The sequence below is a fragment of the Schistocerca nitens genome, chromosome 8 (assembly GCF_023898315.1).
Source record: "Schistocerca nitens isolate TAMUIC-IGC-003100 chromosome 8, iqSchNite1.1, whole genome shotgun sequence".
Taxonomy (NCBI): Eukaryota; Metazoa; Arthropoda; class Insecta; order Orthoptera; family Acrididae; genus Schistocerca; species Schistocerca nitens.
This window is the reverse complement of record NC_064621.1, coordinates 558,376,663-558,403,661: the sequence shown is the minus strand read 5'-3', so window position 1 is coordinate 558,403,661 and position 26,999 is coordinate 558,376,663. Positions and strand designations below refer to the sequence as shown.

The 26,999-nt window shown below is 40.9% G+C and overlaps 1 protein-coding gene across 1 annotated transcript in view; it reads right to left on the bottom strand.

The window, feature by feature from the left end:
* Nucleotides 1-26,999, bottom strand: part of LOC126198665 (3-ketodihydrosphingosine reductase) — a 67,285-nt gene that overhangs the window by 16,229 nt on the left and 24,057 nt on the right. The window contains exon 5 of the mRNA XM_049935148.1: nt 14,707-14,901. Within this exon, the coding sequence (XP_049791105.1) occupies nt 14,707-14,901 (195 nt within the window). The remainder of the gene's footprint in view (nt 1-14,706; nt 14,902-26,999) is intronic.

The window sequence follows — 26,999 nt, the reverse complement described above, 5'->3', positions numbered from 1 at the left end:
CCCAGTATAAAGTTCGATGTTAGTTCCGCCGCAGTCCGCTGTCTGTCCTATTTTACCAGTCTGCCCAGCCAACGATGTACGAGATCTGTAATGAGAGATGGTGGCACAATTCCATGTCTGGACATGGTTTCACCTTGGTTTCTCCATGTGTTGAAGACACTCACCAACAGCACTTCTTGAACACCTGACAAGTTGTGCAGTTTCTGAAATGCTCATACCAAGCCTGTGACGAAGCAAGCTGCAATATTTTTACTTCTTGTTTTGCCATCTGCCTCCTTAAATTCGTTTTTTCACTTTTAACTAATTACCATTAATATATGTGAGTGTAGTCTGCATTTTCATAAAAGAGAAAGGTTGGTCCTCAGTTTTAAAGAATATAACACCAGATCTAATTTTGTGCTTAGTTGTATGTATGTAATTGATTTTCTAATTTATTTTGACTATTGCTAGTCAGCAGTGGTATGGACACATGAAGAGAATGGATGAGGAAGAATTCCAAAGAGGATGTTTGATCTGCAACTGGAGGGGAAGAGGCCCAGAGGAAGACCAAGAGATAGATGGGTGAAGGGAGTGAAGGAATGTGTGACGAGAAGAGGAGAGAACTGGACGAAGGTGGAAGAGGGGGAATGGTGGAAAGACAGAACACGATGGAGAGGCTTGTGTTCCCGAAAGACCCAGCCAGTGGCTGGAAACTGTCCAAGATGATGATGATGATTGCTAGTTAGTATCTTTTATTATAGGGTGAAATCAGTAATTGTTTTGTAAATAATATTCTATTGTTGATGTGTAAACAATTATAAATTCAGTACTCAGTATAAACATTTGGAGAAACAACTAATAGTATTCTTAAAGTGTTTATTCGGCTCTATTTGAAAACCTATTAGCAAAACCAGTCCTTAATTAATTCAAAAGTATCTGTTAAAAGTATTGTTTGTGTAATGATATTTGTTAATTTCATGATTTAAACAAATAATTCGGCCTAACTCTTGCAGTAGAAGAAACTGTTAAAAAGAACCAAATTTTCTATGTATTCAGTTAATTTAATGAGTTAATTTTTAATTGTAATTTCTATAAATTTAACTTCAAACAATGTGTAGTTTTGGCACCTATTATTGTGACGATATATAAGGGCCCAATTTTTGGTCCTGAGACAGTCAGTCCACAGCGGAGTTTCAATCAAGGAACCTGTATTGGTTAGATCAACAACAATGCATCCGTAAAATAAGTGCAACACAATTAGGCCGTGTGCTAAAAAAATGACAATGTGTGTTCCATGCGTACCTTGCTATTCTTCAAGAACTGTGTGTTTAGGTTTTTACTGCTCGTAGATGTTCAACAGTAAACTATTGTGGCACTATGTGGATGTTCGCCTGCGAACTATTAATGAGGCTTACTGAAAGTTAAACAATAGTGCACTGGCCATATAAATGTGTATATGTGGGGCTGTGAACTGTGAAAGTAAACAATTGTGAAACTCAAATATGCAAATGTTGACTACATCATTTAAAGTCGTCCCTGTTTGACTTCCCCCCCTCCCATTTTTCAGCCAGTATAGCAATGTAGTACTTTGACACCAAGGACAACAAATGAAGAACCTGTCCTCAGTCAAAATCAGAGAGCTCATGTGCCTTCCCAATTCTAAACATGGACAGCATGCTCACTGAGACCACAGGCACTATGCATGTGTTGAACTAGCAGTCATTCCTCACCAGGTGATGCTGCTATTGCCTGGACGGGTTTATACTGTTAGTAGGTAGGTGGTCATAATGTTCTGGCTCATCAGTGTAAATTGTATTGCTCAAAGTGAAGATTTTAGATAAATTATAGTTTTGGGATGTAATGTGGAAAGCAGTGTCATGTATAATAAATATCATTTCCTCATAGGACACTTCCTTAGATACTTTCTTACTTACAAAAATCTATCCAAAAACCATGGAAAATTCTGGTCCTATGTAGAAGTCACTAAGAAAGACAAAAGCTCCTATTCAGTCACTTCTCAATCAGTGTGGTGCGGTTACTCCACATACAAGAAGCACAAAAGAATGGATGTGCAAAATTATAGACCAATACCCTTAACTTTGGACTACTGCAAAAATCATTGGTTGTTTTTTAAGTTAGAATTCAATTTCCTAGAGAGAGTATTCTGTCCATAAATCAATCAATATTAAGAAAGTACTGCTCATGCAAAACAGAGCTTGTTCTTTTCACACACAATAGCCTACAAACCATGGATGCAGGGCAACATGTAGATTCTATATTTTTAGATTTGACGAAGTGTCTCCTTCTGTAAACAGTAAAAGGTGCAGACACACAGAATAAGTAGGCTACTCAAATGTGTGACTGAATCCAACACTTGATGTGTGATATAACCCAACACATTGTTCTGGACAATGAGTGTTCATCAGAAACAAAAGTAAGTGCCACAGGGGAACGAGGCAGGACCACTCCTGTTCTCCATGTAAAATTGACAACTGAAAAAGTGGCAGTCTTAAATTTTAATTGCCAATTGAGTGTACAGAACTGATAATAAGAGCAACTCAGTGTGCAGTACTGCTAATAAGAGTAAAGGACACTTGTAATTAAGTTATGGCTTACTGACACTAAGCATGAAGCACACACCCTCTAAAACCACAAGAAAATCTGATCCGTGTCATCCCTAGGATTTTATTATGTAGAAAAGGCTCTTGGCAGTAGTAAGGCACAGCCAAAGATGGGATAACAGTATGAAATACCTTAAGATGATAGTTCTTAGTATAACAACTTCATAGTTTGGTGGCACAGTCAACAGACTGATAAGCATAGTGGCAGGATTCTGATCTTTATCATTTAACATCCCATCCAAAGGCCTTTCGTTTCAATGACCATCTGAATTCTGGAAAGTAGGGAGTCTACGAGGTGACTAATAAGCATCTCATTTTCTGCAATCTGCTCCAAGATGGCTAGGGCAATGTTCGAAAGGTCAGACAGGTGCTTGGTGCAGGATCAGGCCAGTTTTCTTGAAGTGTCTGTTCCATGCCCATTCATATGTTTCCAGTGAGGCTGACATCTGGGGCACATGTAGGTTGGTCACGAAGAAAAATTTCATTCTGTTTTGCAAATCAATCCTTCACTATAGATAATATTGTACTGGACACTGATCTTGCTGGAAACAGACTAATCCCTCAGAGCCAAGGAAACTGGTACACTTGCCTAATATCATGCAGGGCCCCAGTGAGCACACAGAAGTGCCGCAACATGACGTGGCATGGACTTGACTAATATCTGAAGTACTGCTGGAGGGAATTGACACCATGAGTCCTGCAGGACTGTCCATAAATCCGTAGGAGATCTCTTCTGAACAGCACATTGCAAGGCATCACAGATATGTTCATGTCTGGGGAGTTTGGTGGCCACCACAAGTGTTTAAACTCAGAAGAGTGTTCCTGGAACCACTCTGTAGCAATTCTGGATATGTGGGGTGTCACATTGTCCTCGAATTGCCCAAGCCCACTGGAATACACAATGGACATGAACAGATGCATGTGATCAGACAGGATGCTTATGTACGTCTCACTTATCAGAGTTATATCTAAACTTATCAGGGGACCCATATCATTCCAACTGCACATGCCCCACACTGTTACAGAGCCTTCACCAGCTTAAGCAGTCCCCTGCTGACATACGGGGTCCATGGGTTCATGAGGTTGTCTTCATACCCATTCACATCCATCTGCTCGAGACGATTTGAAATGAGACTCGTCTAACCAGGCAACACGTTTCCAGTCATCAAGGGTAAATGAGTGGGCCTTCAGCTCCAAAAGCACATATCGATGATGTTTCATAGAATGGTTTGCACGCTGACATTTGCTGATGGCCCAGCGCCGAAATCTGCAGCAATTTGTGAAAGGGTTGCACTTCTGTCACGTTCAATGATTCTCTTCAGTTGTCATCGGTCCCATTCTAACAGGATCTTTTTCCAGCTGCAGCAATGTCGGAGATTAGATGTTTACTGGATTCCTGATATTCACGGTACACTCATCATACAGGAAAATCCCCACTTCATCACTACCTCAGAGATGCTGTGACCTATCGCTCGTGTGCCGACTATAACAGCTCGTTCAAACTCACTTAAATCTGATAACCTACCATTCTAGCAGCAGTAACCAATCTAACAACTGCGCCCGACACTTGTTGTCTTATATAGGTGTTGCCGACCGCAGTGCCATATTCTGCCTATTTACATATCTCTGTATTTGGATATGCATGCCTGTACATTTCTTTGGTGCCTCAGTGCAGTTCTCACTCTAGTGGGACCATAACAATATGAGTATACTGGGCAGCTTCACATCAGCCACTTACTCTGTCACACACCCCAACCCCACAGGAACACATCAAGCCCCACAGCCACTGCGAGATAATGTGCAGATATATTAGGGGTCAAAACAGATTACATGTGACTTTTATATCTGTGATGGACCATCGCTCCCAAAAAATATCTTTATGTGTGTTTGCAAGTTCATTCGTGTGGACTGGTATCATTACATTACACACCAATAGCCCAATTCCCACATGCCTACTGGATTCTCCAGTATCACAATATTGCTTTATTCATCACCACCCAGTGCCCTCAGGAATGCCATAGTGTGCAATGCATAACATGTCATGATCTCTGACACTATCAAATTCCCATCCTCCATAAGAGCAGCAACACAGCAAGAAACAGCCTGTTGGTGACAAGGTATGGCTCATGAATAAAGTGGATGCACTACTCAATGCAAAGTGGTTCAGGAGTACAGTCATCAGCTGTTACAGAACGATGATGTGATAACAGACATAACTCTTTGCATTAGAGTGTCAGTCAATGTTGCAGAATACTGCCACCACATGAGTGAATAACGTGAGAACTTCATGCAGAATAATGCCGCTCGCCCCCTTAGGGTAAGGTGCTCCCACAAGCAAGTAAAGTAATTCAGTCTCTCTAAATGTGTCCATACAGGCTGACTATGCCTTATTGTTCGAAACAATAAGGTTAACAATCATGTTGAGCTCATTTCAACATTTACCTAGAGAGTTGGTGGAATGATAAGAGGGACTGCTTACTGAGCAGTATAACATGGGTTCAAATTGCAGAAGTTTGATTTTAATTTTTTCACATGAATAGTTAAAAGTATTTACTAAAACTGAAGATTAGCTTTCTGCAATAATAGCAGTATAATATACCAATATAGTTAAAATATAATACGATATGCTGTTATAGATAATCAAAACACATACCATTTTATATTGTGATTCATGAAGCCTCTCACCGTCAACTAATTACACACAGGCATGTTTCCATGAATATAATTCAAATTTCTTTAATGGCAACTAGTATGAAAAAGAAATGTGCATGCACCGAAGTGTGTTTTATTCAATACGCATGGTGCAGAAAATGTGTCTGTTTTGAATGATTTTATGACATCTACCAGATGTCTTTCAGGACAAAGTTCAGGAACAGAAAGGAACGGTAAGACTTGTCGTGTTGAAACCTGTCATTTTTTTGCCACTCATAGTTAACATCGCTTAAAATCCATTGCCAAATTTCAGCTGTGAATTCACACTGGAAGTTACCTTAAATAAATCATAAAGAATGTGTATTTCCTAGCTTAGCACTTGAAAGTGAGAGATGAATAGCCCTGGATTCATTAGTTATTGTTTCGGCAAGTGTAGAATATATAATTGGAGAAGTTTGCACATTGACAAAGTGGCTCGCTTCAAGGTTTTGTTCTGATCATAGTTTGAGCTCCAAAAAATATTGTGTACATTCAATCTCACCTGCATAAGTGAATTTAAATTAACACACGCATATGGGCAGAAACAACTTTAACACTATATACCAGACTACGAATACGCTGAAAGTGAAGAAACTGAAATTAGTTATCCTCATGAAGCAGTGGTGTATTGGAGAATGGATGCAGTAAGAAATGCCTATATCAGCATTGTCAAAAGAAATATCGATTTGTCTGTCCTGTGAGTGAGTTGTATAGGCAGAAAAACAAAATTGCAGAACAATGTGACTGTCAACTGGAAATAACACAAACATTAAATATTTGTCTCCCTGTCTGCACTTACATATCTATACAAAAGAATTTCCATGCTCAGTCTGGATGACTCATTGTTAACTGCCTTATGAATTTTTCTTTGAGAACTGACCAGAAACTTTGGATCACATTTAAAGTAGCAATGTTCTTCACACAAGATCTTATAGCGTACTAAACGAAGTTTGGGAAAATGGAAGAGAAAATGTTTATATTTTTATGTGTCATGTTTTCTTCTGATCTGTGGGTACAAAATCCCTTCTGTTTCTAGCTTGTTAGTCGCATCATACAAATTATGACTTATTATCAGCTGCATTTTGGGCTCATACTGTGAAAGAGAATTATGCTTCATATTCCACCTTCTACAACAAATGAAATTCTAATTTCTGTCACTAGACTAAGAATTTCTCCATCAGAGGAAGGAATTTTATCAAACATCTGTAGACAAAATTGTTATGGGCAGACGACCAAAGTTTTCAGTATACCACTGTGGTAATATTCTTAAATTTCAATCAGTAGTATGTTATCCATTTTCTTCTCCTCAATTTCAAAATCTGATTAAACATCCATGATATTACTCAGAATCTACTGACATTAGACTAGACCAGGTACGCCTTGTGGTTTCCATACTGCGGAACTCTGTAACATCAATCAGAACTAAGCTGGACCCTGGAATACTTTTACAGATCAGTCTGACACTATGACTGAGATGTATGGGGAGGGGGAGTGTTTGTTGGGCAGGGGAGGGAGGGGAGTAGCAGCAGTGGCAGAATAACGCTAAAACCAAAAGCTCACACTTCACCTTCTTGACGTTTCATATTCAACTATTAAATAATACAAAAAACTAACTCCAAGACAACATGTATAGGTACTTTAATGCTGTTTATGCATAACATTTTATGTGCTTTCAATTCTTAACTTGCGACATTTAATGTTTTATATGTTTTTACACTGTAGCATTTACGAGTTCACATGATGAAATAGTGATGTTATTGCGACATCCCAAGTATTGTGCTTTGATTGTGATTTTTGTATGAATAAATACATAATGAACAGTGAATCAGATCAGGCAGCAACTCAGAAAACAATCGTGCACGCGCGCGCGCCCACCCACCCAACCCCACACACACACACACACACACACACACACACACACACACACACACACAGAGAGAGAGAGAGAGAGAGAGAGAGAGAGAGAGAGAGAGAGAGAGAGAGGGGGGGGGGGGGGGCGCTCATATGTACATTGCAGTGCCAGACAAACAAAACACAAAACACTTGAGACATTCGCATCAGCACTGCAGTGAGTCCTAGCACACCTAGATTTACTTCTGGAGGAGGTGAAGCAGATACTACTACACACACAAAATATTAGATCAGTTTATTAAGACCTGAACAGTCTGAAATAGTTAACTTGGAAACAATCTATGTCCACAGATTTTTTACTATCTCTCAACTCTGCAACCTATCACTCGATACAATACAAAATTACAGTCTCCTCTTAGTGTACAACTGACTATAAACTTTGAGACACAGTTCTGGCTTCTAACATAACTCTTGCTGCTACATCTGCCTAAGATGATACTGTTGTATGCAATGATTGCAGAGGATGAGTTGGATTGCACTATGACTTAAGTAATCTTCTGGCAGTGGTGGCATATGGAACTTTTTGAGGGTATGTCCATGCCGACATCTCTCTTTCGTTGCTGCATATGGCAGCAGCTGTCATTACTTGTGGTTCTGTTGTAAGGTACCAACTTTGATAGGGAACCTTATTCTTCAGATGTTACAGTGTATATTTATATTAAATTAATAAGAAAGTCCCAGAATCTTTCGGAACACATGAAGGTCAATAAAAAAATCTGGAGGAAGCAGGACAAGAACACATGAACTTTGGCATCATAAGTCTGTGTCTTTATCCTCTAAAATACCTTAATCCTCCGGAGTTGTGATTCTTATTTTATATGATCTCTTAAAGGCATTAAGCCACATTAACTGACCTTATTTTATATGATCTCTTAAAGGCATTAAGCCACATTAACTGACATTTAATTATATGAAATTATACCAAGAATGATGGGCTTTTGATTCATCTTCAACACACTGTCAGACTGAAATGGCATATTTTCATAAAACCAAGTTCTAATGCAAAAACAATGAAATATGGAAGTTCTTTCACCATCAATATGAAGTTTCCCACCATTTTCCTACATCAAATCATAGCAATAATGACACATTTTTTGCTGGTGCTTTGGAGCAACATATAGTCATAGGATGTAAGTTATAATATAAAACCCACCAAATATGGGCTTCATAAGATTAGGACAAAATTTAATATGGCACCTCCCAAGTTCTGCTTGAGACATAGACTTGACAAAGGTGTGAAACAGGACAGCAAGGCAGAAGCGACTGAGCTTTTGGGAAGCCTATAAGAGCTGTACTCTGTAGAAGCCATACTCCTAAATCTTTGCTACATATAGCTAACTGGCATTTCAAGGTGCAGCTTTAAGACTGGCCATTACCTTTTTGAGAAACATCACTCAAGATCAACAGCTCCAAAAATGTTGACTGCCACCACACAAAATTTGTGCGCGAAGTATCCTAAATGTGTCATGATGATTTAAATTCTGTAATCCATTACTGACAAATGTATTTTAACACACATATTTTGAGCCGACTATCTCAGAGCCTTTAATTAGGAGTCAGGTATGGGCCAGACTCACTCTTAACTAAGTCCAGCCGTGACACACAGGGCTGACAAATGTAATTCTTAATTGACTTCTTGTAGCCTTGTATCAATATTTCCAATTGTTGCAATAATTGCAAGAAATTAAATTAATTTTGACTTCTTGGGACTCGCATTCGGGAGGACCACGGTTCAATCCTGCATCTGTCCATCCTGATTTCCCTAAATCGCTTCAGGCAAATGCCGGGATGGTTCCTTTAAAAGGGCAACGGCCGACTTCCTTCCCCTTCCTTCCCCAATCCAATGAGACCAAAGACCTCGCAGTTTGGTCTCCTCCCCCAAATCAACAACAACAACTTGTTGGGAATTCTGCATTTACATGCATAGTCTCCTTACCAATTTGGAAACAATATTTTCTATAAAATATAAACTGTATTTCTCTATGAATATTTAGTTATCTTTTGATTGCTTTCAATTAATGATTCAGTACTGCACTCACAAAGCAATGAAAGAAGAGAGATGGGAATGCTGTAACACACAATAGACCAATTGCAGTTGCAAGTGAGGGAACTGTGAAAAAGATATTATACTTCTTAACTTTTTAAGTAACTCCAACTCTCTCTTGGAAAGTTTTATGTAAGGTGTTTTTGCAAAGGTGACTAAAAGTGAACTTAAAAAAAAAATCAAAACCGGTTTCAAAATGACAAGTCTGGCTGTCTCCTAGTGAGACAGTTTGCTGACAACACTGTTGGGTACTGCTAAAACTCATCACTGAGTGACAGTTGTTGGATACAGGATGACATACTGAATTTCTACTTTGGGAAATGAATGGCAGCTTGCCTCCAATCTGGCTAGATGTAAATTACACTGCCTGGGAAAGAAACTGATGCACCCAGAAGACAAAGTCAAATGTCAATATAACTTTGTACACATATAATATTATGAGAAGAAAAGCTACTACTCACCGCATAGCGGAGATGATGAGTCACAGATAGACACAACAAAAAGACTCTCACAATTATAGCTTTTAGCCATTAAGACCTTCATCAACAATAGACACACACACACATATACGCACACACATGCACACACACTCATGCAAACACAACTCACGCACACGACTGCAGTCTCAGGCAACTGAAACCACACTGCAAGCAGTAGCGCCAGCGCATGATGGAAGTGGCAACTGGGTGGGGGTAAGGAGGAGGTTGAGGTGGAGAGGGGGAGGGATAGTATGGTAGGTTAGACGGAGGGCAGTGGAAAGGGGGGGGGGAGAAGCAGAAAAGGAGAGAAATGAAAAGACTGGGTGTGGTGGTGGAATAAGGGCTGTGTAGTATTGAAATGGGAACAGGGAAGGGGCTGGATGGGTGAGGATAGTGACTAACAAAGGTTGAGGCCAAAGGGGTCACAGGAAAGTAGAATGTATTGCAGGGAAAGTTCCCACCTGTGCAATTCAGAAAAGCTGGTGTTGGTGGGAAGGATCCATATGGCAAAGGCTGTGAAGCAGTTATTAAAATGAAGGATATCAAGTTTGAGAGTGTGTTCAGCAGCAGGGTGTTCCACTTGTTTCTTGGCCACAGTTTGTCAGTGGCCATTCATGTGGACAGACAGCTTGTTTGTTCCATAATGAGATTTTCACTCTGCAGCGGAGTGTGCACTGATATGAAACTTCCTGGCAGATTAAAACTGTGTGCCCGACCGAGACTCGAACTCGGGACCTTTGCCTTTCGCGGGCAAGTGCTCTACCATCTGAGTTACCGAAGCACGACTCACACCCGGTACTCACAGCTTTACTTCTGGAAACATCCCCCAGGCTGTGGCTAAGCCATGTCTCTGCAGTATCCTTTCTTTCAGGAGTGCTAGTTCTGCAAGGTTCGCAGGAGAGCTTCTGTAAAGTTTGGAAGGTAGGAGACGAGATACTGGCAGAAGTAAAGCTGTGAGTCCCGGGCGTGAATCGTGCTTCGGTAGCTCAGATGGTAGAGCACTTGCCCGCGAAATGCAAAGGTCCCGAGTTCGAGTCTCGGTTGGGCACACAGTTTTAATCTGCCAGGAAGTTTCAGCTTGTTCGTTGTCATGCCCACATAGAATGCAGCACAGTGGTTGCAGCTTAGCTTGTAGACCACATGACTGGTTTCACAAGTAGCCTTGCCTTTGATGGGATAGGTGATGTTAGTGACCGGACTGAGTAGGTGGTGGTGGGAGGAAGTATGGGACAGGTCTTGCATCTAGGTCTATTACAGGGGTATGAGCCATGAGGTACGGGATTGGGAGCAGGGGTTGTGTAAGGTTCAAATGGCTCTGAGCACTATGGGACTAAACATCTGAGGTCATCAGCCCCCTTGAACGTAGAACTAGTTAAACCTAACTAACCTAAGGACATCGCACACATCCATGCCCGAGGCAGGCCTCGAACCTGCGACGGTTGTGTAAGGATGGACGAGTATATTGTGATATTGTGTAGGTTCGGTGGATGGTGGAATACCACTGTGGGAGGGGTGAGAAGGGTAGTGAGCAGGACTTTTTCCAGTGTTTGATTTGTCGTATCCACTATCGATGAGTACGTTAATGATTACTGTTGCACTTCTCTGTGACAGGTGTAACAGCCACCTTTAGTGCATTAGTACTGTTCATGTTTAGTGTTGTTGCAAGGTTTGTTTGGGTAAACAAGAGACGTCAACAGTGTCAGGTGCTGAGTAATCCCTATGAAGGAGTGGAGGTGCCACACACTAATGTGAGACAGTTTTATTAGCACTTGGCACAAGGTTAAAAAAGGTTTCATTGTGGGTTCCCATTTATTTGACTGGTGAAATCATGTTGTTGTTGTTGTTGTTGTTGTTGTCTTTAGTCCAGAGACTGGTTTGATGTAGCTCTGTGCAAGCCTCTTCATCTCCGAATAGCTACTACAACCTACATCCTTCAGAATCTGCTTAGTGAATTTATCTCTTGGTCTCCCTTTACAATTTTTACCCTCCATGCTTCCCTCCAATACTGAATTGGTGATCCCTTGATGCCTCAGAACATGTCCTATCAACCGATCCCTTTTTCTAGTCAGGTTTTATCACAAATTTCTCTTCTCCTCAATTCTATTCAGTACCTCTCCATTAGTTACATGATCTACCCATCTAGTCTTCAGCATTCTTCTTCTGTAGCACCACATTTCGAAAGCTCCTATTCTCTTCTTGTCTACACTGTTTATCATCCATGTTTCACTTCCATACATGGCTACACCCCATCAAATACTTTCTGAAAAGACTTCCTGACACTTAAATCATACAACATCCAAATTTCTGCAGCATTTTGATGTGACAGTGACCTGATGCATTTGGATACGCCAGTGACATGATGCTGCACTGCGTGGGAATGCAAGGGCAGGGATACCCATTGGGCGAGGTTCGGTTGGCCAACGTCCGGCCACTACAGTTGGAACTGCTGTATGGGCACCAAACACATTGTAACACCTTCACATCTGCAACTGCCATCCAAGAGCATGTAATGGACTCCTTGCAGCATTCGGTGTCATCCCGCACCTTTGGTTGGAGACTAGCAGCTGCCAAACTAGGGAATTATCGTTCCACCTGCAGTCTGCCGTAAACATCACAACACAAATGGCTGCATTTGGAGTTGTGCCAGGACCGGGAAGAATGGGCTGTACATGAATGGCAACGCACAGTGTTCGGCAATAACTCACAGTTCTGAACAACTCCGGATGACAGTCATCAATGTTGGAGAGATCCCATTCTTGCAATGTTTTGGAGAGGCATAGCAATGATTCTCTGGCCATCATCATGTAGGGAGCTGTCAGGTATGACTTCAGGTCACGACTCGTAGCACCTAAGATACTTCTGATGCCACAAGGTACATCGAGGGCATCCTGTGTACCTATGCGTTAACTTTCATGTGGCAGTATCGTGCTGACATTTTTCAACAGGACAATGTTTGCTCACACACAACATGTGTCTCTATCAACTGTATGCGTGATGTTGAGTTACTCGTGTGGACAGCAAGATCCCTAAATCTTGTTCCCAAAAGAACGTGTGGAACCAGTTCAGATGACAACTTCATCCCAGTGCTAGTACATCAAGAAGCAGTTACAGCCACTGAGGGGCCAGTTTGCTTCACGAGAGGATATAATGGCTTTACGACACTCTTCCTACCCAAATCAGTGCATGAATCCAGGCCAGAGAGGGTGCAACATCACACTGGTAAGTGGCCTCCTACCACCACGTTCTTTACAAATTTGACTCAGTTTTGTATTCAGTGAGATAACATCAATATGTAGTTTCATTTGGTTTCCTCCTCTCCGTCTGAGTGATTGACTGTTTTGGTCAGGTAGTGTAATATGAATGAGTGAGGGAAACTGAATTATTTGAACAGTATTAATGATACACCATTTGACTCTGCCACTTCAATTAAATACCAAGGTGTAAGATTGCTAAATGAGATTAAATGGGACAACCACATAAGATCAGTTGTAGGAGAGGCAAATGGATGACTACAGTTTATTAGCAAATTTATGGGATAGTTTATTGCAACTCTAAAGGAAATCGTGTACAGAATGCATGGGCAACCACTGCATGACTGTTTGGGATTCTTACCAGGTGAAACTAAAAGAATACATCAATGCAATTCAGAGTGGTGTTTGTAGATTTCCTATGGACTGGTTTGATCGATATAAGGGTGTCGTAGCAATGCTTGGTTAGCGTAGTCAGGAATGCTTGGAGGGAACAGAACTACTATCTTTTGCAAAACACTATTAAAAACTTTGGGAACTTAAATGGGAATCCATGGAAGAAAGATGATATTCTTTTTGATGAACGTTACTGAGAAAATTTTGAGAACTGGAATTTAAAGCTGACTACAGAATGATTCTACTGCTACCTACGTATAATTTGCGTAAGGGCCATGAAGATAAGGTATGGGAAACTAGGGCTCATACAAAGGCTTTTAGACAGTCATTTTACCCTAGATTTATTTGCGAGTGGAACAGGAAAGAGAATGGCTAGTAGAGGTACAGGGTACCATCAGCCACACACTGTACGGTGGCTTGTGGACTATGTATGTAGATATAGATGTAAATGTAGACTGATGGAATTTGGGCACCTAGAATTTGCAACAGTTTGCAGAAAGATTGTACTGTCTCCAACATTCAGGTCAGGTAAGGACAAAATAAGGGAAATTATGGCCCAAGCAACCACTTTTTCCTTAGTCCATCTGAGACTGGAACATGAAAGGGAATGACTGGCAATGGCCCGAAGTACCTCTACTGTGCACTGTATTGTGGCTTGGAGGAGGATATATGCAGATTTAGACCTAGGACAGAGAGTTTATGATTTGGAGTGGGGGGGGGGGGATGGAATAAATAGGAAATAAGAAAGAAAATGCAGTAACCACAGTAAATATAGGAGAGAAAAGTGGTTCGAAAAAAACAATTGCAGAACCGATGGCTTGAAACAGAATAACTACTGCAGATTAAATTGCGCAAACCGTCCCCCTTCCACCCCCACCACTTATGGAAGACTTTATCAACAAATCAGAACAACATAAGTAAAAAAAAAATTACACGAGCAGGAAAATTTTTTCTCTAACTTTACAAACATGAAGTGACAGAATGAAATAATGTTGTAATCCATGGCTGTAGTCTTATTTTATGTTCCTCATATGGGTGTAGAATGCATAGAACGTAGGCCTACTTGCTGTGCTAGAATGGGTGTTTACAAAAATTAGGCAGGCAAGTTGCAGGAGAAACAGTGAGATAAAATAACTGAGAAATCTTCATAAAGTTAGCAAATCTGACAATTTTCAAATCTTTACATCCATAAGCCAACGTTTGATAAGTACTGGTTGTTACTTCACTTTGGAACATACATTACTGATCCACGATTTAAACCTTTATCTGAAATATGAAACGATTAAGTTACTGTTATATCAGCAGCATGCAAAGAAAACAATGATTACAGTACTAACCTCCATCTCAAGGGCCTCGGCCAATCCCCTGATGGCGAACTTGGTGCTGCAGTAAGCACTGAAACCATAGAGGCCTAAGAGGCTAGCTTGGGATCCTACAAGCACAATATGGCTGCCCTCCCTGTTGTTCTTCATCTGAGGCAGCACTGCATGTGTCATCTGAAGGGTGCCCAGCAGGTTTATGTTCACCATTTTCTGCAGACAAAAATCACAGGCACTTCTTACAATGCATGTCTTTGCCTTCAGCTATTGTTCCTTGTCAATGTACACTGATGTTTGTGAAAATTACACACCCAGAAATAATGGAGTGAATAATATTAATAACAACAACAATAATAATAACCTATACTACTATATAAAGACAAGTTGTTATTTAATATTGTTAATGTAAATCTTGAAAAGTCTTAGACCAATTTGCTTCAAATTTTTACACAATGCTCTAACAAACATTCACATGGACGTATACCATATAGGGGCAACAGTATTTGGAAACATCTCAAAAAGGTCTTGACTGATTTACTTAAAATCTTTACATGATACTCTACTAAACTCAGAAAACACACACACACACACACACACACACACACACACACACACACACAAAACCATGTAAAGACAAGTTGTTGTTTATAATTTTTTCCAAAAATTTTGACGAGTTCTAGACCGAATTATTTCGAAAAGTTCTAGACCGATTTACTTCATACATTTACACGACACGCTCTAATAAACATTTAGATGGACAAAGACCATACTTTTTTTAAACATATATAGTACATAAAGGGGGAAGTTGTACGCAAAAATCTTGAAACCTTTTCACCTGATTTACTTCACATTATTCTAATAAAAATCACATGGACGTAGACTACATACTTCTTAAATATATACTGTGTAAGGCACTTGATCAGAGATGAGATTAACTTCACTGGAAATAGTGTCCATTACTTGAACTGCTGCCACCATATCGTACCCCTGTGAACCGTCCGACAAACGGCAGAGGGGAGCAGTTTAAACTTCTGCAACATCACACCATGATTCAATCTGAGTACCCACAGTCCTTGAAGGCTCAAACAATTGTGCAATAGCCAGAACATTGGAGAGGGAGGTGTTTTGCACACTGAAGAGCCCACTCATGAACCTCACGATCGGGGACCGACCAAATGATTGCGTCACGAACCATCTGGTCAGCATATGTCTCCTTAAATACATCAGTGACAAAGTGGCAATGGCAGCTTAATCTGTGAAGCTCAGGTGCCCAAGGCTTATAGGAATATTCCTGTTTCCTGCGATGCCGATACAACTCAACCCTAGCAGCAACCATGTGTGTCCGTTTACAGCAGTATTTCGAAAGAAGGTTGCATATGTTATCAAAAGAGAGTCAAGACAAATCCTGTTGGGGATCAGTTGGCAAAGGAGTTGATACAAGTGAGGCAATAACCAAGACAAAAAGAAAGCATGGCATAAGGTAACATCAGTCATTCCAAATGCAGGAAAGTGCTGCCGCAACTGTTTTTTTGTTTAGTTCCCATTCTTTGAAAGACTCATAAGACAGAAACAGTGGGGGGTAAATGACCAGGACAGTGAAAGGCAAAACAGGAGGTGCAAGGGGTGATGTGGCAAGTGATGTAGACTGAGACGGACCCAAACTGACCAATACAGAGGCAAGCATTTGCAATACCTGGGCGTGACTGTGTTGCCCTGTGGCAAATGCCTGCTGCTGCTGCTAACTAAGATGCTGCAACACTGCAGTAAGAACCCCTTGCCAATCAACCAGACGGAGTGAAAACCATCAGACACAATGGAGGACCAACCAGAGACTGGGAACCACGCAGAGAACAATGCTACACTCCTCTTCACTTGTGTTGTAACTTGGACACGCAACACAACCAAGAATGTTAGTACAACTTTTATCAGACTGTGGCATATATGCCAATCATCGTAACATACACTGAACAAAATAAAATAAAGCAACCGTATGCAAGCAGTAATAACATGATAACTGAGCGTTACCATAGTATGGCAGGTTTTAAACAGGCACTTGCCCGTGGCGGGCTCTATCAGAAGTTCAGAGTATTGCTCTTTTGCAGCACACTCTTATGGATGAGAAAATACTGATAATGGGTGTGACTTTCAAGTGAGCATGCACTATTTCAGGAATGGTTGATAGATACATTCTGAGACATCAAGGGATCAGTTGTTCTAATTGGAGGGAAGAGGGGGGGGGGGGGTAGGGGAATTGGGTGGGTAAAAGCTGTAGAGGGAGACCAGAATATGATTACAGTAAGTAGATTCAGAAAGATGTAAGATGCAGTAGTTATTTGGAGATGAAGAGGCTTGCAGAGGATAGAATAGGACGGAGAGCTGCAGCAAACCAATCTCTGGACTGAAGATCCCAACAAAAAAACCGACTGGGAAAAAAAGTGGCATGCTGTGCTAAGAAAATGTGTTGTTTCATTTTCTTTCTCGCAGTTAGTTTTAAGTGCAATAACTGGGCATTTAAACAATTACACAAATTGCTTCTTTCATATATATTCTCTCTCTTTACATAGAATTTTACACAAAAATTGTATACCCAACAATATGTTGTTCAGGTTTCTTCCTTGCAGTCAGTTTTTCCAGAAAACAGGTAAGTTGCAGTTATGGCTAACTTCGTAATCCTACCCCTTCACAGATTAGAACTATGTGAAATAGTATCATTGAAGCCACTACCCTCACAGATCCAAAAGCTGCAGGGATCCTTCTCATACCCCGTACACCAATGATCACCATCGGTTTATCCCATCATTTTAAACAAATGCAATTCCCAGTCAAGGTTTTGTTTGCAATAACAATAAACAAGGCTCAAGGTCAGAGAGAGAGAGAGAGAGAGAGAGAAGGGGGGGGGGGAGAAGGGGATTGAAAGAGAGGAGGGAGGAAATGGACACAGAGATGGGGCAGGAGGGCATGAACAAAATGGCGGGGGGGGGGGGAGGGGTGGCGGGGGGTGGCAGGAGATGGAAAAAGACAGGGGAAGAGTGGGGAAAGGGATGGGATGGGAGGGGGAGTGGAATGGGAGGGGGAGGGAGAGTGGAATGGGAGGGGGAGGGAGAGTGGAATGGGAGGGGGAGGGAGAGTGGAATGGGAGGGGGAGGGAGAGTGGAAGGGGAGGGAGTGAGGGAGGAAGTGAGGGGGAGGGAGTGAGGAAGTGAGGGGGAGGAAGTGAGGGAGGGGGAAGTGAGGGGGGAGTGAGGGGGGGAGTGAGGGGGGGAGAGGGGGGAGGGGGAGAGGGGGGAGCGGGGGAGAGGGGGAGAGAGAGAGAGAGAGAGAGAGAGAGCATGTTGGGAGGAAGAGATGGAAAGGGAGAGGAGGAGCAAATATGTACACAGAGAGTGGGAAGAAAGAGGAGATGAAGAAAGAGAGAGAGGATGAGGAGATGGACAGAGAGAGGGAGGACAAGGCAATTAGGATGTATATCCAATTCCCACACATACTTCGCAATTACAAAGCATTGCCTGGTTCACTAGTAATGTTGTTGTTGTTGTGGTCTTCAGTCCTGAGACTGGTTTGATGCAGCTCTCCATGCTACTCTATCCTGTGCAAGCTTCTTCATCTCCCAGTACCTACTGCAACTTACATCCTTCTGAATCTGCTTAGTGTATTGATCTCTTGGTCTCCCTCTACGATTTTTACCCTCCACGCTGCCCTCCAATGCTAAATTTGTGATCCCTTGATGCCTCAAAACATGTCCTACCAACCGATCCCTTCTTCTAGTCAAGTTGTGCCACAAACTTCTCTTCTCCCCAATCCTATTCAATACCTCCTCATTAGTTACGTGATCTACCCACCTTATCTTCAGCATTCTTCTGTAGCACCACATTTCGAAAGCTTCTATTCTCTTCTTGTCCAAACTGGTTATCGTCCATGTTTCACTTCCATACATGGCTACACTCCATACAAATATTTTTAGAAACGACTTCCTGACACTTAAATCTATACTCTATGTTAACAAATTTCTCTTCTTCAGAAACGATTTCCTTGCCATTGCCAGTCTACATTTTATATCCTCTCTACTTCGACCATCATCAGTTATTTTACTCCCTAAATAGCAAAACTCCTTTACTACTTTAAGTGTCTCATTTCCTAATCTAATCCCCTCAGCATCACCCGATTTAATTTGACTACATTCCATTATCCTCGTTTTGCTTTTGTTGATGTTCATCTTATATCCTCCCTTCAAGACACCATTCATTCCGTTCAACTGCTCTTCCAAGTCCTTTGCTGTCTCTGACAGAATTACAATGTCATCGGCGAACCTCAAAGTTTTTACTTCTTCTCCATGAATATTAATACCTACTCTGAATTTTTCTTTTGTTTCCTTTACTGCTTGCTCAATATACAGATTGAATAACATCGGGGAGAGGCTACAACCCTGTCTCACTCCTTTCCCAACCACTGCTTCCATTTCATGCCCCTCGACTCTTATAACTGCCATCTGGTTTCTGTACAAATTGTAAATAGCCTTTCGCTCCCTGTATTTTACCCCCTGCCACCTTCAGAATTTGAAAGAGAGTATTCCAGTTAACGTTGTCAAAAGCTTTCTCCAAGTCTACAAATGCTAGAAACGTAGGTTTTCCTTTTCTTAATCTTTCTTCTAAGATAAGTCGTAAGGTTAGTATTGCCTCACGTGTTCCAACATTTCTACGGAATCCAAACTGATCTTCCCCGAGGTCCGCTTCTACCAGTTTTTCCATTCGTCTGTAAAGAATTCGCGTTAGTATTTTGCAGCTGTGACTTATTAAACTGATAGTTCGGTAATTTTCACATCTGTCAATAATAATAATAATAATAATAATAATAATAATAATAATAATACCAACACAAAATCACACATTTGCTATACATGGATGATCTAAAACTACTGGCAACAACAAATCAACAACTCAACCAATTACTAAAGATAACAGAAGTATTCAGCAATGATATAAATATGGCTTTTGGAACAGACAAATGTAAGTAAAATAGCATAGTCAAGGGAAAACACACTAAACAAGAAGATTACATATTGGATAACCACAGACACTGCACAGAAGTGTTGCAAAAAACAGATGCCTATAAATATCTAGGATACAGACAAAAAATAGGAATAGATAATACAAATATTAAAGAAGAACTAAAAGAAAAATATAGACAAAGATTAACAAAAATACTGAAATCAGAATTGACAGCAAGAAACAAGACAAAATCTATAAATACTTATGCTATACCAATATTGACCTACTCATTTGGAGTAGTGAAATGGAGTAACACAGAACTAGAAGCACTCAATACACTTACACGATCAATGCCACAAATGTAGAATACATCACATACATTCAGCAACAGAAAGATTAACATTAAGCAGAAAGGAAGGAGGAGGAAGGGGATTTATCGACATAAAAAAACCTACATTATGGACAGGTAGACAATTTAAGATAATTCTTTATAGAACGAGCAGAAACTAGCAAAATACACAAAGCAATCACTCATATAAATACATCAGCTACACCACTGCAATTTCATAACCACTTCTACAACCCTTTAGATCATATAACATCAACAGATACGAAGAAAGTAAATTGGAAAAAGAAAACACTACATGGCAAGCACCCACATCATCTAACACAGCCACACATCGATCAAGGCGCATCCAACACATGGCTAAGAAAAGGCAATATATACAGTGAGACGGAAGGATTCATGATTGCAATACAGGATCAAACAATAAACACCAGATATTACAGCAAGCATATTATTAAAGATCCCAATACCACAACAGATAAATGCAGACTTTGCAAACAACAAATAGAAACAGTAGATCACATCACAAGCGGGTGTACAATACTAGCAAATACAGAATACCCCAGAAGACAATGCAATGTAGCAAAAAATGATACATCAACAACTTGCCATACAACATGAACTAATAAAACATGTTCCCACATACAAGTATGCACCACAAAATGTACTGGAGAATGATGAATACAAATTATACTGGAACAGAACCATTATAACAGATAAAACAACACCACATAACAAACCTGACATCATACTCACCAATAAAAAGAAGAAATTAACACAACTAATCAAAATATCCATACCCAATACAACAAATATACCGAAGAAAACAGGAGAAAAAAATTGAAAAATACATCCAACTGGCTGAGGAAGTCAAGGACATGTGGCATCAGGATAAAGTTGACATTATACCAATTATACTATCAACTACAGGAGTCATACCACACAATATCGACCACTACATCAACGCAATACAGCTACATCCAAACGTATACATACTACAGAAATCTGTAATTATTGATACATGGAAATTACCCAAAAGTTCCTAAATGCAATGTAACATATACCATACAGTTAAAAGGAAGTCACGCTTGATCAAGGTCCGCGTCACTTTCCATTTTTGACCAGACGTGGCGTCTGAGAGGGGAGAGAAATAATAATAATAATAATAATAATAATAATAATAATAACCATCTTCTACAGATAAAGACCAGATTACAACCCAATAGAAAAAAGCCAAAACTAAACAAAGTGCTGAGACCAGACCCCGAATACATAAAACTCAACAAGGAAAACATCTTACAGGAAATTAGTCAGACAAACACCACAAACTGGACAGAACTTGTGGACGTCCTCAAATCCACGATGAAATTGGGTCAACCCCCGAGGTGGTGGAATATAATATGTGACCAAGCAATAGAAGAAAGGACCAATGCCTGGAAAAACTTCAATAGTTACAAAAGATCAGAAAAATGGCAACAATTTCTAGTAATCCGAAAACAAACATCGAAAACTATTTGGAGGGAAAAAAGAAATTATGACAAACGGCGACTAGATGAGATAGAACAAGACTTTAAGAAGAACAACACCAGGAATTTTTATAAAACGTTTAAAGAACATTTTGCAGGATACCAGCCACCCAATCTTTGCTTCAAGAAACCGGATGGTTCACTAGAAACTAACACGAAGAATAACTGCCAAATCCTCGCAGACTATTTCAACAAACTTCTCAACTGCGAAAGACCTACAGACGATATTCACTACGAGACGTCTACACCAAATCCTGACACTAAACCGCCAACCATCAACGAAATAGTAGAAATTATCAAGACACTGAAAAACAATAGAGCCCCAGGAGAAGATGGAATTATTGCAGAACTATAGAAACTAAATGATGAAAGATTAACAGGAAAAATTCACAAAATCATATTAAACATTTGGGAAACAGAACAGATCCCTTCTGAATGGAAATGCGCACTCATCCATCCACTCCACAAAAAAGGGGACAAAACTGAACCAAATAATTACAGGGGTATCTCACTCGTACCAGTCACATATAAAATCCTATCAAAAGTTCTCATGAATAGGTTAGAAGAACAAGCTGACCCACAAATACGAGAATACCAGGCTGGTTTTTGCAAGGGACGATCATGCATAGAGCAGATCTGGAACCTGAAAATGATTCTCCAGATGAGAAACACCCGAAACACAGTGGTTACTTTTGTAGTTTTTAAAACACAAATAGGTGGGCAAACTAAAATCAAAGAAATAGAGAAACAAGAAAGGAAAATTCTCAGGAAAATTTTTGGCCCGATACAAGAGCAAGGAATCTGGATGAAGAGACCAACATCAGAATTATACAAATACACAGACAAGATTACGGATACAATAAGGAAAAGAAGAATGCAGTTCTACAGACATATCCATAGGATGAATGAAAACAGAATTTCAAAGCGAATTCTTAAAGTCATCAACTCAGGCAGGGGAAAAACAAAATGGATAAAAGAAGTTGAAATTGACCTGAGACAAGCACACATAACAGTAAACGATGCAGAAAATAGAACTGAATTCAGGATCATCATCAAAAAACATAAAATTGACACTACAACACAGAAGAGATCAGGATGCAAATGGACAGCGGAGCGAAAGAAACAACACAGTGAACACATGAAGAAAATTTGGGCTCAGAAAAAACAATCATCATAAAGGAATTCAAGTTCAAATGCTCTCTTAAATGGGAATAATCGAAAATAATAAATAATAATAATAATAATAATAATAATAATACATAGGTTGGGTAGTAAGAAAATGAATCCATAAGTGGTTAAAATTAAGAGACAGATGATATCCATATGAACCCACCTGCTTCCTCTTTTGCATGTCCAAAAATTTCAGTGATACAACAAGCTCAATCAATGGAAAACACTAGTCTCAACAGAAAACATTGGTTTGTTTACCATTAAATTTTGTACTCACTTTTGATAGAGAGATCCCAAAATTGCCCATCTCCATTGTACCGTAGTAGCAGACAGTTCGGCACAGCCTGTCACCCAAGATCAAGGAAGTCAAGCAAGGAAGATGTGGTGAACAAAAGCTAAAATGCTCAAGTGATCTATGGCTGTTTATTGTGGTTATCAACTGCATTAGAAAATAATGGAAAGTAAACCATGTAGCCACGTTATTAGTATGGGGAGCGCACAAGAAAGGGTGCACCGATTTGGCTCAAACTGTGTGAGTAGAAGCAGGCAGACACTCCTTTCAACTCCCTAGAATATCTTGCCTGAGTGGGCCATAGGAAAAGAGAAAACACACTCTAAAAGTTTTTGAGTACAGTGTCATGGATTTTTGAACTACAAGGCTAAAGTAAAAACGGTAGTGCACTGCTCCTGTAATTTTTTTTCTTTTCGATTTTATTTTATTCCTTGCAATGTTACACTATTATTTATGAAATTTAAACATATTTATTGATTCAATATATACAAGCAAAATTAATTTATTCTGTAAAAAAGTTTCTGTTCGACGGGCTTACAGCTCAGAATTGGTATGCCAATCAGGCAAAATCACTGTGAGCAACGAAGCAATCATCTGACTGACACACCATGTTGAAGATACCTGTTTGGTAAAACACCATACCCCGCTGCATAAAGAAGTCTGTAACTGCCTCTTGCTGCATGAAGAAGACCGTAATTGCCTGCTGCACATCCTCGTCCAACAAGAATCGTCAACCCTTCAAGAACTTTTTTAAGGGGTTGAAGATATGATAATCGCTTGGGGAGAGATCAGGATTATACAGTGAGTGTAGAAGTGTCTCCCATTTGAGTGTGTGTAACTTCTGCATTGTGACATTTGCAATATGTGTCTTATCATGAAGCAGCACCACTGTTTGGCAAATCATTCCACTGAGGAGGTTTTCAACAGACATGCTGTCACACATTCTTAATTCTCTGATGGAAGCCCATCAGTATTTGTCATTTGCTACCCAAGAAAAGAATAACTGCACGTTGGTCCAGTTCGGATGCATTTGGCAATTATATCACCATAGTTCACATCTACCACAAGCATGTCAGAAAGACAGGAATGCTGCACTAATCCCTTACCATGTTGGTGCTTACATACCCACATTGGAGTTGTGTTACGTTGCATGTATGCTACAGCAAGACCCTTGAACAGAAACTTTTTGATCGCCCCATGATTATTTAAATTTAGTTAATTAATACATTTAAACAGGAATTGTTTTAAATAATATATTTCTGACAGTTTGTGATTTCAACTGCCCTTCAGTAGCAACATCATGTTGCCATACCCCCACTCTCTTCTTTTTCTTTGTTCTCCTTTGTGCATGCATTCGGAGCAAATTCCCTATAACTGGACGTTACTGTACCTGTTTTCTAACAGTTCATAACAGTCTCTACAGTTGTGAACAATGTCTCATATCTGTAGTGATTTTCTGTGCAAACCTATTATTTTATTGCAAAATGGAAACCCATCAAGAATTTTCTACCATGACATGATTGGTGAAAATATCAAAACTATAACTTTTGATAATGATTTTCTTGAAAAATAAATAAATAAATAAATAAATAAAAATTCACCAGTGGTCTTCATTGCACTTCTTCAATTCAATTCATAAAGAAAAGGTATGATCACCAACTCCCATGCGCCTCTGGGTCCTCTAGCAAAAGCTATGGGTCAGCAGCTCTAGAGCATCTTATTGAAATTCTGAATGATAATTTCTTAGTAAATGATGAAGATTTGATACTATACACCAAACCTGACAAAATACACTCCTGGAAATGGAAAAAAGAACACATTGACACCAGTGTGTCAGACCCACCATACTTGCTCCGGACACTGCGAGAGGGCTGTACAAGCAATGATCACACGCACGGCACAGCGGACACACCAGGAACCGCGGTGTTGGCCGTCGAATGGCGCTAGCTGCGCAGCATTTGTGCACCGCCGCCGTCAGTGTCAGCCAGTTTGCCGTGGCATACGGAGCTCCATCGCAGTCTTTAACACTGGTAGCATGCCGCGACAGCGTGAACGTGAACCGTATGTGCAGTTGACGGACTTTGAGCGAGGGCGTATAGTGGGCATGCGGTAGGCCGGGTGGACGTACCGCCGAATTGCTCAACACGTGGGGCGTGAGGTCTCCACAGTACATCGATGTTGTCGCCAGTGGTCGGCGGAAGGTGCACGTGCCCGTCGACCTGGGACCGGACCGCAGCAACGCACGGATGCACGCCAAGACCGTAGGATCCTACGCAGTGCCGTAGGGGACCGCACCGCCACTTCCCAGCAAATTAGGGACACTGTTGCTCCTGGGGTATCGGCGAGGACCATTCGCAACCGTCTCCATGAAGCTGGGCTACGGTCCCGCACACCGTTAGGCCGTCTTCCGCTCACGCCCCAACATCGTGCAGCCCGCCTCCAGTGGTGTCGCGACAGGCGTGAATGGAGGGACGAATGGAGACGTGTCGTCTTCAGCGATGAGAGTCGCTTCTGCCTTGGTGCCAATGATGGTCGTATGTGTGTTTGGCGCCGTGCAGGTGAGCGCCACAATCAGGACTGCATACGACCGAGGCACACAGGGCCAACACCCGGCATCATGGTGTGGGGAGCGATCTCCTACACTGGTCGTACACCACTGGTGATCGTCGAGGGGACACTGAATAGTGCACGGTACATCCAAACCGTCATCGAACCCATCGTTCTACCATTCCTAGACCGGCAAGGGAACTTGCTGTTCCAACAGGACAATGCACGTCCGCATGTATCCCGTGCCACCCAACGTGCTCTAGAAGGTGTAAGTCAACTACCCTGGCCAGCAAGATCTCCGGATCTGTCCCCCATTGAGCATGTTTGGGACTGGATGAAGCGTCGTCTCACGCGGTCTGCACGTCCAGCACGAACGCTGGTCCAACTGAGCCGCCAGGTGGAAATGGCATGGCAAGCCGTTCCACAGGACTACATCCAGCATCTCTACGATCGTCTCCATGGGAGAATAGCAGCCTGCATTGCTGCGAAAGGTGGATATACACTGTACTAGTGCCGACATTGTGCATGCTCTGTTGCCTGTGTCTATGTGCCTGTGGTTCTGTCAGTGTGATCATGTGATGTATCTGACCCCAGGAATGTGTCAATAAAGTTTCCCCTTCCTGGGACAATGAATTCACGGTGTTCTTATTTCAATTTCCAGGAGTGTATTTATGAAGAGGTATGCGGATTCTCCCTCTTTCTCTCTCTCTTCTTCACATACACTTTTACTACATACAGTCCCATTTTATTTGCAACAGATTTCTTCTTCGAGTACAGACATGAACGACAATGATTATGATTGTAACAGTTATTAATCTTATTCTTTGGTGTTCTTGTCTGATAAGAAGAAAGTCATCAATTTTCATGATGCTCATCCACATCAGAAGTTTGCATTATTAAAACAATAGCTTGGGGTGGGAGGCGGGGATTTATCATCAAATTTGGAGGAGAGAAGTAGAACAACTTGGCACTAGAAATGACGAAACTGCATTCATGAATTCAAAAACATGGGAACAATTTCAGGATGCACAAGGCCGTTACAAACAAGTAACAATGAGAACATTATGACAATGGGCATTACCACTCCAAGGAATTAAAAAAAGAAGTAAAAATGATGCTAACAGGAGGAATCACACCCAAGCTGGCAAACTGACAGTCACTGTATTACTTTAGCATTGTTGCTCAAGAATCCCTCACACTGTATTCAAAAATCTTTGGAAAGTGATTTTTCTTTTCCTATGGCCCACCCAGATGAGATATTCTACGAACTTCAAGCATCTACCAGCTTCTACTAACACAATTAGAGCCAAATCAGTGACCTGCGTCCCGCGCCCTCCCCTTGTAAGACAGCCTGGCACAGTATCATTTTCAAGATATTTTCATGGAACAGTGTGGTATTTTATTTTCTGTCCCCACTTGCTTCATCTGAATGCTGTCTGTGTGGC